Source organism: Oncorhynchus mykiss, chromosome 8 (assembly GCF_057628025.1).
Source record: "Oncorhynchus mykiss isolate SJ-2025 chromosome 8, ASM5762802v1, whole genome shotgun sequence".
Lineage (NCBI taxonomy): Eukaryota > Metazoa > Chordata > Actinopteri > Salmoniformes > Salmonidae > Oncorhynchus > Oncorhynchus mykiss.
Genome location: NC_143029.1, coordinates 92,257,501 through 92,275,000, shown reverse-complemented (window position 1 = coordinate 92,275,000; position 17,500 = coordinate 92,257,501). Strand labels below are relative to the sequence as shown.

The window sequence follows — 17,500 nt, the reverse complement described above, 5'->3', positions numbered from 1 at the left end:
GTGAAATCCATAGATTAGGGCCTAGTGAATTTATTTAAATTGACTGATTTCCTTATATGAACTGTAATTCTGTAAAATCTTAGAAATTGTTGGCTAAAAAACGTACCCATTTGAAACTGCCTATTTCTCAGGCCCAGAAACTAGAATATGCATATAATTGTCAGATTGGGATAGAAAACACTCTAAAGTTTCAAAAACGGTCAAAATATTGTCTGTGAGTATAACAGAACTGATATTGCAGGAAAATCAAACCAGGAAGTGCTGTTTTTCCTGAAAGCTCTCTGTTCCATTGGATGCCTTGCCTCCATTTAAAAGGATATCAAACAGATTCCTTTTCTTATGGCTTCCCCAAGGTGTCAACAGTCTTTAGACATAGTTTCAGGCTTTTATTTTGAAAAATGAGCGAGAAAGATAACATCGCGTCAGTGGATAGCTGGGTGTTCGCAGAGTTTTGCTTGCGCAACAGAGTGGGGCAGCCATTGTCTCTCCCTCGTGACTGCTCGTGACCGCTCGAGCCTGTGGAATTCTGAACATAAAGCGCCAAACAAATGGAGGTATTTTGGATATAAAAATCATCTTTATGGAACAAAAGGAACATTTATTGTGTAACTGGGAGTCTCGTGAGTGCAAACATCCGAAGATCATCAAAGGTAAGCGATTTAATCTATTGCTTTTCTGACTTTCGTGATCAATCTACTTGGCTGCTAGCTGTTTGTAATGTTTTGTCTACTGAGAGATGTTCTTACATAAACGCTTGTTATGCTTTCACCGAAAAGCTGTATTGAAATCTGACACGCCAGGTGGATTAACAACAAGCTAAGCTGTGTTTTGCTATATCGCACTTGTGATTTCATGAAAATTACATATTTTTAGTCATTTAATTTGAATTTGGCGCACTGCAATTCAGCGGGTGTTGATGAAAATGATCCCACTAAAGGGATGGGTGTGTAAAGAAGTTAATGGTTGTGTTTTTGTATTCTTATGACTGGGACCTACTGGCTTATTATGTCTGAGTTTATGGACTGCTTATCCTTTAACATCATGCTGTGTGTGACTGCTGTCTTTCCATCAGCCCTATGCAGCCTGTAGAAGTGGGTATAATTAGAGTGGGTGGGTATACCTACTTACCCTAATTATTAGGGTATACCCACTTCTACAGGCACCACTACGCCACTGCTAACAAGAAACAAATAATGTTCCTGTTGTCAATTAGAGATATTTTTAAAGAGCTGTGTGGAGAAGGGAATGTGGATAGAACTGCTGCGTTATTGGGAAGAAGCAATGACAATCGGGGAGAATATCCCATTCGCTGGCCACGAAAGTAGCCGACCAATGCAGAGAGAGAGAAAGAGAGTGAGAGCAGCTGATTCGATGATCCTGCAGAACAGAGGTAAGTGTTCTACTCTACGGCCTTTGGGCAGAGCCAGTAGAAACAATCACATATGATGTGGTTCACAATTATTATAATGGCGGTTTTACAACCTTAGGTATCCTCTGAGAGTGATATGTAATGCTCTTTGAAACAGCACTCTTCAGTCATTGTAAACTACCTCTAATACGTACACCTCTCAGGGTATTTCAAATAGCCGTTAGGCAGGCCTAGTTATAAGTTGTGTTTCGAATGGTACCATTTTCTCTACATAGAACACTGCTGGTGGTGCACTATTTAGGGAATAGGGGGCCCATTTGGGAATCATTCGTACTTCTATCTCTAAAAATACACTGTAGCCAAGCCAATAAGCCAGCCCCATTACTAGAGGTTCTAAACATTGGTCCAATCAGAGATACTTGGTATTCTAATAGGAGTCATATGAACATGTGTTCTGTGATTTATTCTCTAGGTTTAATGTGAATGTGGTTTTAATCAACTCGAGGTTGACTTTCCCTACAGTCACTGTGCTTATTAGAGGGGTTTACACATGAGAACAGTGAAAAGAGAGCGAGAGAGAACAACTATCGCTACCTGGTGGCCTGTTATTGTAATGACAACTGGAGAGTTCTTCAGATGCCCTGGCATATTGATGTCCGGCTGATGGTTAATGCCAAGACTTTCTGGCTAATGACTGTTTTGTCAAATGTACACTATAGTGGCCTGGAAATACGATTACATTTCTAAAGTAGACAAATAATTAATGGAAAACAACTTTGCCATCATTATGAAGTCGTCATGTTTACTTTAGAGAGATGGCAATGATGCAATCAGCTAGCAATGTTGGTCAGAAATAGCTAGCAATGCTAACGTTAGCTAGCTAGCTAAAGTTTACTACATCTAAACTCAATCTGGAGACATCACAAGGATGACAAATGCTTGTCCTACTAATTATTTATAATCTGTTCAAATGGCTCCATACTGGATCAATCAAACAAATCTATTTATTTATAAAGCCCTTTTTACATCAGCTGATATCTCAAAGTGCTGTACAGAAACCCAGCCTAAAACCCCAAACAGCAAGCAATGCAAGCAAACTCCCTAGAAAGGCCAAAACCTAGGAAGAAACCTAGAGAGGAACCAGGCTATGTGTGGTGGCCAGTCCTCTTCTGGCTGTGCCGGGTGGAGATTATAACAGAACATGGTCAAGATGTTCAAATGTTCATAAATGACCAGCATGGTCGAATAATAATAAGGCAGAACAGTTGAAACTGGAGCAGCAGCATGACCAGGTGGACTGGGGACAGCAAGGAGTCATCAGACCAGGTAGTCCTGAGGCATGGTCCTAGGGCTCAGGTCCTCCGAGAGAAGAGAGAGTGAAAGAGAGAGAGAGAGAGAGAGAGAAAGAGAGAGAATTAGAGGGAGCATACTTAAATTCACACAGGACACTGAATGAGACAGGAGAAGTACTCCAGATATAACAGACTGACCCTAGCCCCCCAACACAATCTATTACAGCATAAATACTGGAGGCTGAGACATTGTTACACTGTGTAATCCTTCTTGGAATGCCTGATAGTCAAATACCGACCCTTCCACCTCCCAAGGGAGTTTTTTGCTATTATCATGACTATTGTATACATTCTACCACATTCTACCTAAATAACAAGCTAACTTAAATCCAAAAGGCTGCTTTTCCGGTTGCTGGCGATTTGAATTTCAAATCATTAAAACACGTAATGCACAACTTCCATCAACACGTCTTCAAAGCCACTAGGGGAGATAAAGTCCTAGACCACTGTTATTCTAACCTCAAGTAAGCAGACTAGGCCCTCCCTCATCAGGGCTATCACGCACAGGGCTACCACATACAGGGCTATCGTAGACAACCCTGAGGATACAGACATACAGGGCTATCGTAGACAACCCTGAGGATACGGACATACAGGGCTATCGTAGACAGCCCTGAGGATACGGACATACAGGGCTATCGTAGACAGCCCTGAGGATACGGACATACAGGGCTATCGTAGACAACCCTGAGGATACGGACATACAGGGCTATCGTAGACAGCCCTGAGGATACGGACATACAGGGCTATCGTAGACAACCCTGAGGATACGGACATACAGGGCTATTATAGACAACCCTGAGGATACGGACATACAGGGCTATCGTAGACAACCCTGAGGATACAGACATACAGGGCTATTATAGACAACCCTGAGGATACGGACATACAGGGCAATCGTAGACAACCCTGAGGAAACGGACATACAGGGCTATCGTAGACAACCCTGAGGATACGGACATACAGGGCTATCGTAGACAGCCCTGAGGATACGGACATACAGGGCTATCGTAGACAACCCTGAGGATACAGACATACAGGGCTATCGTAGACAACCCTGAGGATATGGACATACAGGGCTATCGTAGACAACCCTGAGGATACAGACATACAGGGCTATCGTAGACAACCCTGAGGATACGGACATACAGGGCTATCGTAGACAACCCTGAGGATACAGACATACAGGGCTATTATAGACAACCCTGAGGATACGGACATACAGGGCTATCGTAGACAACACAGAGGATACGGACATACAGGGCTATCGTAGACAACCCTGAGGATACGGACATACAGGGCTATCATAGACAACCCTGAGGACGGGAACAAGTACAGGAAGTCCCGCTATGGCCTCAATGTGGTCTCAATTCATTATGTGATCTGAGGATGATTCCGCGGGCCGTATTGAATCAGATCGCATCAGGCCGCATACCGCCCCCAGGGCCAGCCTTTGCCTTGCCCTAGAGGGTTCCCTAACAACCATCTGAAATGCCTTAGAGGGTTCCCTAACAACCGTCTGAAATGCCCTAGAGGGTCACCTAACAACCGTCTGAAATGCCCTAGAGGGTTCCCTAACAACCGTCTGAAATGCCCTAGAGGGTCCCCTAACAACCGTCTGTAATGCCCTAGAGGGTTCCCTAACAACCGTCTGAAATGCCCTAGGGGGTTCCCTAACAACCGTCTGAAATGCCCTAGAGGGTTCCATAACAACCGTCTGAAATGCCCTAGGGGGTTCCCTAACAACCGTCTGAAATGCCCTAGAGGGTTCCCTAACAACCGTCTGAAATGCCCTAGAGGGTTCCCTAACAACCGTCTGAAATGGCCTGGAGGGTTCCTTAACAACCATCTGAAATGCCCTAGAGGGTTCCCTAACAACCGTCTGAAATGCCCTAGAGGGTTCCCTAGCAACCGTCTGAAATGCCCTAGAGGATTCCATAACAACCGTCTGAAATGCCCTAGAGGGTTCCCTAACAACCATCTGTAATGCCCTAGAGGGTTCCCTAACAACCATCTTTAATGCCCTAGAGGGTTCCCTAACAACCGTCTGTAATGCCCTAGAGGGTTCCCTAACAACCGTCAGTAATGCCCTAGAGGGTTCCCTAACAACCGTCTGAAATGCCCTAGAGGGTTCCCTAACAACCGTCTGTAATGCCCTAGAGGGTTCCCTAACAACCGTCTGTAATGCCCTAGAGGTTTCCCTAACAACCGTCTGTAATGCCCTAGAGGGTTCCCTAACAACCGTCTGAAATGCCCTAGAGGGTTCCCTAACAACCGTCTGTAATGCCCTAGAGGGTTCCCTAACAACCGTCTGTAATGCCCTAGAGGGTTCCCTAACAACCGTCTGTAATAACCTAGCGGGTTCCCTAACAACCGTCTGAAATGCCCTAGAGGGTTCCCTAACAACCGTCTGTAATGCCCTAGAGGGTTCCCTAACAACCGTCTGAAATGCCCTAGAGGGTTCCCTAACAACCGTCTGAAATGCCCTAGAGGGTTCCCTAACAACCGTCTGTAATGCCCTAGAGGGTTCCCTAACAACCGTCTGTAATGCCCTAGAGGTTTCCCTAACAACCGTCTGTAATGCCCTAGAGGGTTCCCTAACAACCGTCTGAAATGCCCTAGAGGGTTCCCTAACAACCGTCTGTAATGCCCTAGAGGGTTCCCTAACAACCGTCTGTAATGCCCTAGAGGGTTCCCTAACAACCGTCTGTATTGCCCTAGCGGGTTCCCTAACAACCATCTGAAATGCCCTAGAGGGTTCCCTAACAACCGTCTGTAATGCCCTAGAGGGTTCCCTAACAACCGTCTGTAATGCCCTAGAGGGTTCCCTAACAACCGTCTGTAATGCCCTAGAGGGTTCCCTAACAACCGTCTGTAATGCCCTAGAGGGTTCCCTAACAACCATCTGAAATGCCCTAGAGGGTTCCCTAACAACCGTCTGAAATGCCCTAGAGGGTCACCTAACAACCGTCTGAAATGCCCTAGAGGGTTCCCTAACAACCGTCTGTAATGCCCTAGAGGGTTCCCTAACAACCGTCTGAAATGCCCTAGGTTGTTCCCTAACAACCGTCTTTAATGCCCTAGAGGGTTCCCTAACAACCGTCTGTAATGCCCTAGAGGGTTCCCTAACAACCGTCTGTAATGCCCTAGCGGGTTCCCTAACAACCGTCTGAAATGCCCTAGAGGGTTCCCTAACAACCGTCTGTAATGCCCTAGAGGGTTCCCTAACAACCGTCTGTAATGCCCTAGAGGGTTCCCTAACAACCGTCTGTAATGCCCTAGAGGGTTCCCTAACAACCGTCTGTAATGCCCTAGAGGGTTCCCTAACAACCGTCTGTAATGCCCTAGAGGGTTCCCTAACAACCGTCTGAAATGCCCTAGAGGGTTCCCTAACAACCGTCTGTAATGCCCTAGAGGGTTCCCTAACATCCATCTGAAATGCCCTAGAGGGTTCCCTAACAACCGTCTATAATGCCCTAGAGGGTTCCATAACAACCGTCTGTAATGCCCTAGAGGGTTCCCTAACAACCATCTGTAATGCCCTAGAGGGTTCCCTAACAACCGTCTGTAATGCCCTAGAGGGTTCCCTAACAATCGTCTGTAATGCCCTAGAGGGTTCCCTAACAACCGTCTGTAATGCCCTAGAGGGTTCCCTAACAACCGTCTGTAATGCCCTAGAGGGTTCCCTAACAACCGTCTGTAATGCCCTAGAGGGTTCCCTAACAACCGTCTGTAATGCCCTAGAGGGTTCCCTAACAACCGTCTGTAATGCCCTAGAGGGTTCCCTAACAACCGTCTGAAATGCCCTAGAGGGTTCCCTAACAACCGTCTGTAATGCCCTAGAGGGTTCCCTAACAACCGTCTGAAATGCCCTAGAGGGTTCCCTAACAACCGTCTGTAATGCCCTAGAGGGTTCCCTAACAACCGTCTGTAATGCCCTAGAGGGTTCCCTAACAACCGTCTGTAATGCCCTAGAGGGTTCCCTAACAACCGTCTTTAATGCCCTAGAGGGTTCCCTAACAACCGTCTGTAATGCCCTAGAGGGTTCCCTAACAACCGTCTGTAATGCCCTAGAGGGTTCCCTAACAACCGTCTGAAATGCCCTAGAGGGTTCCCTAACAACCGTCTGTAATGCCCTAGAGGGTTCCCTAACAACCGTCTGAAATGCCCTAGAGGGTTCCCTAACAACCGTCTGTAATGCCCTAGAGGGTTCCCTAACAACAGTCTGTAATGCCCTAGAGGGTTCCCTAACAACCGTCTGTAATGCCCTAGAGGGTTCCCTAACAACCGTCTGTAATGCCCTAGAGGGTTCCCTAACAACCGTCTGTAATGCCCTAGAGGGTTCCCTAACAACCGTCTGTAATGCCCTAGAGGGTTCCCTAACAACCGTCTGTAAGGCCCTAGAGGGTTCCCTAACAACCATCTGAAATGCCCTAGAGGGTTCCTTAACAACTGTCTGTAATGCCCTAGAGGGTTCCCTAACAACCGTCTGAAATGCCCTAGAGGGTTCCCTAACAACCGTCTGTAAGGCCCTAGAGGGTTCCCTAACAACCGTCTGTAATGCCCTAGAGGTTTCCCTAACAACCGTCTGTAATGCCCTAGAGGGTTCCCTAACAACCATCTGTAATGCCCTAGAGGGTTCCCTAACAACCGTCTGTAATGCCCTAGAGGGTTCCCTAACAACCGTCTGTAATGCCCTAGAGGGTTCCCTAACAACCGTCTGTAATGCCCTAGAGGGTTCCCTAACAACCATCTGTAATGCCCTAGAGGGTTCCCTAACAACCGTCTGTAATGCCCTAGAGGGTTCCCTAACAACCGTCTGAAATGCCCTAGAGGGTTCCCTAACAACCGTCTGTAATGCCCTAGAGGGTTCCCTAACAACCATCTGAAATGCCCTAGAGGGTTCCCTAACAACCGTCTATAATGCCCTAGAGGGTTCCCTAACAACCGTCTGTAATGCCCTAGAGGGTTCCCTAACAACCGTCTGTAATGCCCTAGAGGGTTCCCTAACAACCGTCTGTAATGCCCTAGAGGGTTCCCTAACAACCGTCTGTAATAACCTAGCGGGTTCCCTAACAACCGTCTGTAATGCCCTAGAGGGTTCCCTAACAACCATCTGTAATGCCCTAGAGGGTTCCCTAACAACCGTCTGTAATGCCCTAGAGGGTTCCCTAACAACCGTCTGTAATGCCCTAGAGGCACCAATTCTTCACATTTTAAAGTGCATCGTAGATCATTCTACACACAAGCTGCAAAAAAAAGCTCAAAGCAGATCAACAGTGGAAATCAAAGGGCTCTCCATAGGAGGGCCAGCACACATTCTGATTCACAATGCTAAGTGTACCGAACCTGTCGCCCGTAAAGTGCAATGCACTAGGATGAACTGCACCCAATGGCCTTCAATACAGTGGCAGCTGCATTCATTTAGATGATATCGCCATAATCAATAACCAGAAGGATGTTGGCTGAATGGTTTGTTTCCTGCTATTTAAACAAAAGACTGTTCCTATTGAAGAAGCCTATTTTAATTCTTAATTTCTTCACTAATTAATCAACATCGACGATGCATTTTGAAAGATACAACACCTTGTCCTGTTACAGCCTGAATTTAAAATGGATTACATTTGGATTTTGGTCTACACACCATAATGTCAAAGTGGAATTATGTTGTTCAATTTTTTTTATTTTTTATTAATACAAAATTTAAAGTTGAAATGTCAATAGGTATTCACCCCTTTGTTATGACAAGCCTAAATAAAGTTCAGGAGTAAAAATGTGCTTAACAAGTCACATAATAAGTTGCATGGACTCACTCTGTGTGCAATAATAGTGTTTATCGTGATTTTTGAATGACTACCTCATCTCTGTACCCCGCACATACAACTAACTGTAAGGTTCCTGAGTCGAACAGTACATTTCAAACACAGAATCAACTACAAAGACCAGGGAGGTTTTCTACTGCCTCACAAAGAGGAGCACCCGTTGATATTTTTTTAACCTTTATAAAACTAGGCAAGTCATTTAAGAACAAATTATTATTTTACAATGAGGGCCTACACCAGCCAAACCCAGATGACGCTGGACCAATTGTGAGCTGTCCTATGGGACTCCCAATCACAGCCGGTTGTGATACAGCCTGGATAGATGGGTAAAAATAAAAATATCAGACATTGAATATCCCTTTGATCATGGTGAAGTTATTAATTACACTTTGGATGGTGTATCAATACACCCAGTCATTACAAAGATACAGGCGTCCTTCCTAACTCAGTTGCTGGAGAGGAAGGAAACTGTTCAGGGATTTCACCATGAGACCAATGGTGACATTAAAACAGTTACATAGTTTAATGGCTGTGATAGGAGAAAACTGAGGATGGATCAACAACATTGTAGTTACTCCACAATACTAATATATTTGACAGCGTGAAAAGAAGGACTCCTGTACAGAATAAAGCATTAAAGTAATGCTGCTAAAAATGTGCCAAAGCAATTCACTTTTTGTCCTGAAAACAAGGTGTTTGGTGCAAATCTAATACAACACATCACTGAGTACAACTCTCCATATGTTCAAGCATGGTGGTGGCTGTATCATGTTATGGGTATGCTTGTCATCATTAAGGACTGGGGAGTTTTTCAGGATCAAAAAGAAACAGAATGCTGATGAATATATGCAAAATCCTAGAGAAAAATCTGGTTCAGTCTGTTTTCCACCAGACACTGGGATATTAATTCACATTTCAGCAGGACAATAACCTAAAACACAAGGCCAAATCGACACTGGAGTTGTTTACCAAACAGACAGTGAGTGTTCCTGTGCGGCCGAGTTACAGTTTTGACTTAAACCTACTGAAAATAGTTGTCTAACATTGATTAACAACCATGTTGATAAAGCTTGAAGAATTTTGAAAAGAATAATGGTCAAATGTTGCACTATCTAGGGTGTAGAGACATACCCAGAAAGACAAATAGCTGTAATCGCTGACAAAAGTGCTTCTACAAATATTCACTCAGTATTATGTACATTCAATAGTATTTCATTATAAATACATTTACTAACATTTCTAAAAACATGTTTTCACTTTGTCGTTATTGTGTGAGGGTGAGATCAAAAAAAAAGTTTTAATTCATTTTGTATTCAGGCTGTAACACAAATAAATGGGGAATAAGTCAAGGGGTATGAATACTTTCTGAAGGCTCTGTAGCGTTTCGTCAATCCACATGCCCAGATATTTAGGCAGGATACTCAAGTGGGCGAGTCCAAGGGGACACGTGTCTTAGACTTTATTTCAGGAGTCTAAAATACTCCACATTATCCAGAGGAGAAGACGGTATGAGAATTTCTAATCAGGGTTTCATATAGTGCACACCAGCTTTTCCTATTGGCCAGCTCCTAGTGATGTAAAGTACTTAAGTAAAAATACTTGAAAGTACTTCTTAAGTAGTTTTTATGGTATATGTACTTAACTATTTTTTACATTTTTTTGACAACTTTTACTTCACTACATTACTATAGAAAATAATGTACTTTCTACTCCATAAATTGTCCCTGACACTCAAAGGTATTCGTTACATTTTGAATGCTTAGCAGGACAGGAAAATGGTTAAATTATCAAGAGAACATCCCTGGTCATCCCTACTGCCTCTGATCTGGAGGACTCACTAAACAGAGAACATCCCTGGTCCTCCCTACTGCCTCTGATATGGTGGACTCACTAAACAGAGAACATCCCTGGTCATCCCTACTGTCTCTGATCTGGAGGACTCACTAAACAGAGAACATCCCTGGTCCTCCCTACTGCCTCTGATCTGGTGGACTCACTAAACAGAGAACATCCCTGGTCCTCCCTACTGCCTCTGATCTGGTGGACTCACTAAACAGAGAACATCCCTGGTCATCCCTACTGCCTCTGATCTGGAGGACTCACTAAACAGAGAACATCCCTGGTCATCCCTACTGCCTCTGATCTGGAGGACTCACTAAACAGAGAACATCCCTGGTCCTCCCTACTGCCTCTGATCTGGTGGACTCACTAAACAGAGAACATCCCTGGTCATCCCTACTGCCTCTGATCTGGAGGACTCACTAAACAGAGAACATCCCTGGTCATCCCTACTGCCTCTGATCTGTAGGACTCACTAAACAGAGAACAGATAACTTTTTCCACCACCGCCAGCTCCCATGGCTCATGTCATGGTGCAGTGATTTGTGGTGCTTTTAATAACCGTTTTGCTTCAGCTGGCCACCTGTTTGAAAGGATAGTCTCTGAAAATGCATCTCATTCCCACTAGAGGGAGTCCTGCACTCAGAACAGATTGTAGAACATGATGCACTAACAGACTAAACATACTTTATTTTAATTTCAACCATTTGATGTCTATGATGTACTAAAGGCTTTGCTGCAGTCACCTCAGAACAGATTGTAGAGAATGATGCACTAACAGACTTTATTTGATGTCTATGATGTACTAAAGGCTTTGCTAAAGACTAATGTTAAAAACATCCAAAAGGTGCTGATTCACTTGACCCCCTACTTACTGCAGCTCTCTGCCCTACTTACTGCAGCTCTCTGCCCTACTTACTGCAGCTCTCTGCCCTACTTACTGCAGCTCTCTGCCCTACTTACTGCAGCTCTCTGCCCTACTTACTGCAGCTCCCTGCCCTACTTACTGCAACTCTCTGCCCTACTTACTGCAACTCTCTGCCCTACTTACTGCAGCTCTCTGCCCCACTTACTGCAGCTCTCTGCCCCACTTACTGCAGCTCTCTGCCCTACTTACTGCAGCTCTCTGCCCTACTTACTGCAGCTCTCTGCCCTACTTACTGCAGCTCTCTGCCCTACTTACTGCAGCTCTCTGCCCTACTTACTGCAGCTCTCTGCCCTACTTACTGCAGCTCTTTGCCCTACTTACTGCAGCTCTCTGCCCTACTTACTGCAACTCTCTGCCCTACTTACTGCAGCTCTCTGCCCTACTTATTTCATTACATCATCTCCACAGGAGGCTGCTGAGGGGAGGACAGCTCATAATAATGTCCAGAAGGGAGCGAATGGAAACCATGTGTTTGATGTATTTACTCCCATTCCACCCATTCCGCTCCAGCCATTACCACGGGCCTGTCCTCCCCAATTAAGGTGCCACCAACTTCCTGTGGTCTCGTTCCACTACTGGACAGGCTCTCATCAGGGATTGCATTAATTTGGGGAGATTGCAAAATATGACCTTTTCATTCAAGACAGGAGGAACATATTGTTTCAGTTGATAATAAAACACATTTTGTTAAGTTACTTTTTCCTCAACTTGTTTCTATAAAACTTTCCAGCAAGTCAAGCTAGCTTACAGTGCTGCTAGCTAAAAGCTAGGCTATACTGTAGCTAGCAAACTCCACCTAGTAATTATAATAAAAAAACAAACGTCATTACCATCACAGACTTAAATGGGAGGCAACAGTCATAATATACTTGGCTTAACAGCCCATGTGTATTATTTAACATTACTATTAAAATAGTATTCACTTATAGGAATGGATCATTGTTTACAAGTTGCTAGTTATCCCATAAAGCCATCACCTAAAACCACATATTTTCATCTTCTTGTCTGGTTTGGTAACTTCCTGTTCTTCGACAAACTCTAGCTGGACAGAAGACGACGAAAAGTCTGTAAAATGTCAAAGTATACTGCGTCTGTCTCGCAACAGAGCCTTCAACCTCAAGCGGGCATTGTGTTTCCACGCCGTTGTGGACATCTGGCACAACGTAGCGGAGTGCTTATGGGTAATGTGAACAAGGTTCGCAACAAAGCATCCTTCACTCATGCTGCCAAACATACCCTTGTAAAACTGACCATCCTACCGATCCTCGACTTCAGCGATGTCATTTACAAAATAGCCTCCAGCACTCTACTCAACAAATTGGATGCAGTCTATCACAGTGCCATCCGTTTGGTCACCAAAGCCCCATACACTACCCACCACTGCGACCTGTATGCTCTCGTTGGCTGGCCCTCGCTTCATACTCGTCGCCAGACCCACTGGCTACAGGTCATCTACAAGTCTCTGCTAGGTAAAGCCCCACCTTATCTCAGTTCACTGGTCACCATAGCAGCACCCACCTGTAGCACACGCTCCAGTAGTTATATTTTACTGGTCACCCCCAAAGCCAGGGTGAGAGGGAGGGGCAGGGTGAGAGGGAGGGGTAGGGTGAGAGGGAGGGGTAGGGTGAGGGAGGTGCAGGGTGAGAGGGAGGGGCAGGGTGAGAGGGAGGGGTAGGGTTAGGGAGGTGCAGGGTGAGAGGGAGGGGTAGGGTTAGGGAGGGGCAGGGTGAGAGGGAGGGGTAGGGTTAGGGAGGGGCAGGGTGAGAGGGAGGGGTAGGGTTAGGGAGGGGCAGGGTGAGAGGGAGGTGCAGGGTGAGGGAGGGGCAGGGTGAGAGGGAGGGCCAGGGTGAGAGGGAGGGCCAGGGTGAGAGGGAGGGCCAGGGTGAGAGGGAGGGGCAGGGTGAGAGGGAGGGGCAGGGTGAGAGGGAGGGCCAGGGTGAGAGGGAGGGGCAGGGTGAGAGGGACCCTCCTTCCCCACTAACCAATAAAATGCTGTTTGTGTTCATGTGGAGAATTATTCTAGAAACTCTGACAAGGTAGACAAACAAACACACAGTGTATGAAATATGTTTAATATACTTCCCAAAGAATGAGCAAAAAACAGACATGAACAGTAGGGGGAAAAAAATCACTTCACAATATATTGGAAATAAAAAGCAATGAATACAAAACAATTTGAGAGAGATAAAATGTTTTCCTATAAGGCAGTTTCCTAGTCACCCTGTGCAAAATGTTTCCCCCGTAGAATTAGAATGATTCTACTCTAACGATTCTAGTTCTATTGTTTGAGACGTAGAATCGTCTCTGTCTGTCCAGTAACCTGAATATCACCCAGGAAATATATTCTACTATTCATATATACTGAACAAAAATATAACAGCAACATGTAAAGAGTTGGTCCCATGTTTCATGAGCTGAAAAAAAGAAGATTCCAGAAATGTTCCATACGTACAAAAATATGATTTCTATCTAATTTTGAGCACATTGTGTTTTACATCCCTGTTAGTGAGCATTTCTCCTTGGCCAAGGACCGCCCACGGCTGTGCCCCTACGCAGTCATGTGAAATCCATAGATTAAGCCCTAACGAAGTCATAGGACCAGTAACTCAGTAAAATGGTTGCGTTTATATTGTTGCTCAGTATTTATTCCACTCGGTTTATCCATATTGCAAGGTATCCCTTTTCACAATCCTGATTCGTTTTAATTTAATAAATGCCCCCCACAAATCCTTATTTTACTTGCAATGCAATTTACATAAGAACATGTCATCAAAACACACAACATGATGTAGTTTAAAGCAACACAACGTCATATTATTACTACAACACAATGACTACCACACTGGAATTAAATGTTCCCAACACTGGAATAAAACACACAATAGTTACATTGACAAAGACAACTTACCTCAAAACAAAAGCTGTTCTGATGACATGTCACCTCCCACTGGGCAGACGGCCATTCAACATCTATTCCATGTTGGTTCAAAACAAAAGCTGTTCTGATGACATGTCACCTCCCACTGGGCAGACGGCCATTCAACATCTATTCCATGTTGGTTCAAAACAAAAGCTGTTCTGATGACATGTCACCTCCCACTGGGCAGACGGCCATTCAACATCTATTCCATGTTGGTTCAAAACAAAAGCTGTTCTGATGACATGTCACCTCCCACTGGGCAGACGGCCATTCAACATCTATTCCATGTTGGTTCAAAGTCATTTCATTGAAATGACGTGGAAACAACGCTGATTCAACCAGTGTATGCCCAGTGGGCTGTAATCAGCATAAATAGTGTGTCAATTAAGTTCAATAATGTATTGTTTTTGGACATTCACAACAGATGGTATAATAGTGTATTATAGGACTTTTCTCAAGAGGGGTATGTACGTATTCTGGACCCGAGTGTGTCAGTGTAGATATGTACTCAATCATTTCGGCACTGTTGAACTGAATCAACCAACTGAATCAGCCAACTGAATCCACATAATTGAATCAACCAACTGAATCAGCCCACTGAATCAACTGCAGTATGACTGTGAGAAGGTGCTGATTGAGAGAGAGACAATGGACTGTGTTACTGTATAACCTCCCTCATGTTGACAGTAATGTTGTACACTGAATTGACCGATACTCTGCGACAGCAAAGCAACGTATTGATCTATAGTAGAAATGGGTCCTGATGGCTGCTGTTCAACCCAACTCCCCTACAGTACAGAACAGCTACTGGTCAGGTCCAGAAGGAAAGTCTTGATTCTTTCAGAGGAACTACTGCTAGTCCAGTTGGCTGTTTGTGAACACTACGGTGAGATGACTTTTCAGTCTAAAATGTTTGTTGTTCCAGTTGAGAGTTTTAAGATGCCTGAGTGAGTCCTGGAGAGGCCACAGAGTTAAACTATAATCCCTGAAGAGACACAGGCTGGGTTCTGCAGTGGTTATTCACCCAGGGATAAGTGGGACTGGCTGGTCTCTACTACAGTAGGGTCCAGGTAACTCTGCCAACCGTAGTTCCTTAGTTGACCGTTGGTCTAGGCTGGTAAGAGTTGTCCTCAGAGATGTCCTGATCCTCGCTGCCCATCAGACCTGAGATGTAAGGCAGACCTGCAGAGAGACAGAGACACAGAGGGACATGTCAATCATAACAAATACCTTGATATTCAAGCGTTGACACCAGCCAGACACTCTCTTCAGTAGTCATTCAGTGAATCGGGAAGTTGGTTGAAAAGTGTCATCTATATTTTTTATTAGGATCAATCAATTAACTGTCCAACCAAACATCATTTACCATCAAATGAAAGGAAATGGATCAAGAACTGACAGAGCTGGACAGAAAATAACTTCTCATTCAGTATAGCGATAGATGTCAAAAATAACAACGATTTGGAAATGAATCTGGTCTCCATAATAATACTATTATAGTCATTCATTACAGTTCAATCTTATTATTATAGTCATTCATTACAGTTCAATCCTATTATTATAATTAGTCATTCATTACAGTTCAGTCCTATTATTATAATTAGTCATTCATTACAGTTCAATCCTATTATTATAATTAGTCATTCATTACAGTTCAATCCTATTATTATAATAGTCATTCATTACAGTTCAATCCTATTATAATAGTCATTCATTACAGTTCAATCTTATTATTATAGTCACTCATTACAGTTCAATCCTATTATTATAATAGTCATTCATTACAGTTCAATCTTATTATTATAGTCACTCATTACAGTTCAATCCTATTATTATAATAGTCATTCATTACAGTTCAATCCTATTATAATAGTCATTCATTACAGTTCAATCCTATTATAATAGTCATTCATTACAGTTCAATCTTATTATTATAGTCACTCATTACAGTTCAGTCCTATTATTATAATTAGTCATTCATTACAGTTCAATCCTATTATTATAATAGTCATTCATTACAGTTCAATCTTATTATTATAGTCACTCATTACAGTTCAATCCTATTATTATAATAGTCATTCATTACAGTTCAATCTTATTATTATAGTCACTCATTACAGTTCAATCCTATTATTATAATTAGTCATTCATTACAGTTCAATCCTATTATTATAATAGTCATTCATTACAGTTCAATCTTATTATTATAGTCACTCATTACAGTTCAATCCTATTATTATAATAGTCATTCATTACAGTTCTGAGAACCTATATCATCCACCATTTGATCCATTTGATGCTGAATGTAATTGTAAATTGAGAATTTTTAAAATCACTTTTATTTTAATATGATAAGGCCGACACCGGCCCCTCACCGCCAGACCTACCGGCCCCTCACCGCCAGACCTACCGGCCCCTCACCGCCAGACCTACCAGCCCCTCACCGCCAGACCTACCAGCCCCTCACCGCCAGACCTACCGGCCCCTCACCGCCAGACCTACCGGCCCCTCACCGCCAGACCTACCGGCCCCTCACCGCCAGACCTACCGGCCCCTCACCGCCAGACCTAACGGCCCCTCACCGCCAGACCTAACGGCCCCTAAGCCGCACCCTGTGTAGTAGTCAGGATTGTCTAAGTTGTTCTTGTCAGAGTGTGGAAGGGCAACCTTCCACCTCAGTCAGGGGCAACCTTCCACCTCAGTCAGGGCCAACCTTCCACCTGAGGTAGGCCAAACTTCCACCTGAGGTAGGACAACCTTCCACCTGAGGTTGGTCAATCCATATTTGCCCTAAAAATTGTCAAAGACCCCAGCCATAGACTGTTCTCTCTACTACCGCATGGCAAGCGGTACTGGAGTACCAAGTCTAGGACAAAAAGGCTTCTCAACAGTTTTTACCCCCAATCCACAAGACTCCTGAACATGTAACCTATGGTTACCCTGACTATTTGCATTGTGATCCCCCCCAACCCCTCTTTTTACGCTCATGTACATACTACCTCAATTGTCCCGACCAACCAGTGCTCCAGTACATTGGCTAACCGGGCTATCTGCATTGTGATCCCCACCAACCCCTCTTTTTACGCTGCTGCTACTCTCTGTTCATCATATATGCAGAGTCACTTTAACCATATCTACATGTACATACTACCTCAATCAGCCTGACTAACAGGTGTCTGTATATATCTACATATACATACTACCTCAATAAGCCTGACTAACAGGTGTCTGTATATATCTACATATACATACTACCTCAATCAGCCTGAC

General features: G+C 44.2%; 2 protein-coding genes across 6 annotated transcripts in view; one reads left to right on the top strand and one right to left on the bottom strand.

The window, feature by feature from the left end:
• Positions 1 to 17,500, top strand: part of LOC118965583 (paired mesoderm homeobox protein 1) — a 145,894-nt gene that overhangs the window by 21,120 nt on the left and 107,274 nt on the right. The window lies entirely within an intron of this gene.
• The window catches only part of LOC110530890 (major facilitator superfamily domain-containing protein 12), a 40,245-nt gene continuing 36,111 nt past the window's right edge, over positions 13,367 to 17,500 (bottom strand). For all 5 annotated transcript variants that reach the window (XM_090182995.1, XM_090182993.1, XM_090182994.1 and 2 more), the window contains one exon: positions 13,367 to 15,412. In XM_090182995.1, the coding sequence (XP_090039121.1) occupies positions 15,324 to 15,412 (89 nt within the window). In that variant the 3' untranslated portion in view covers positions 13,367 to 15,323. The remainder of the gene's footprint in view (positions 15,413 to 17,500) is intronic.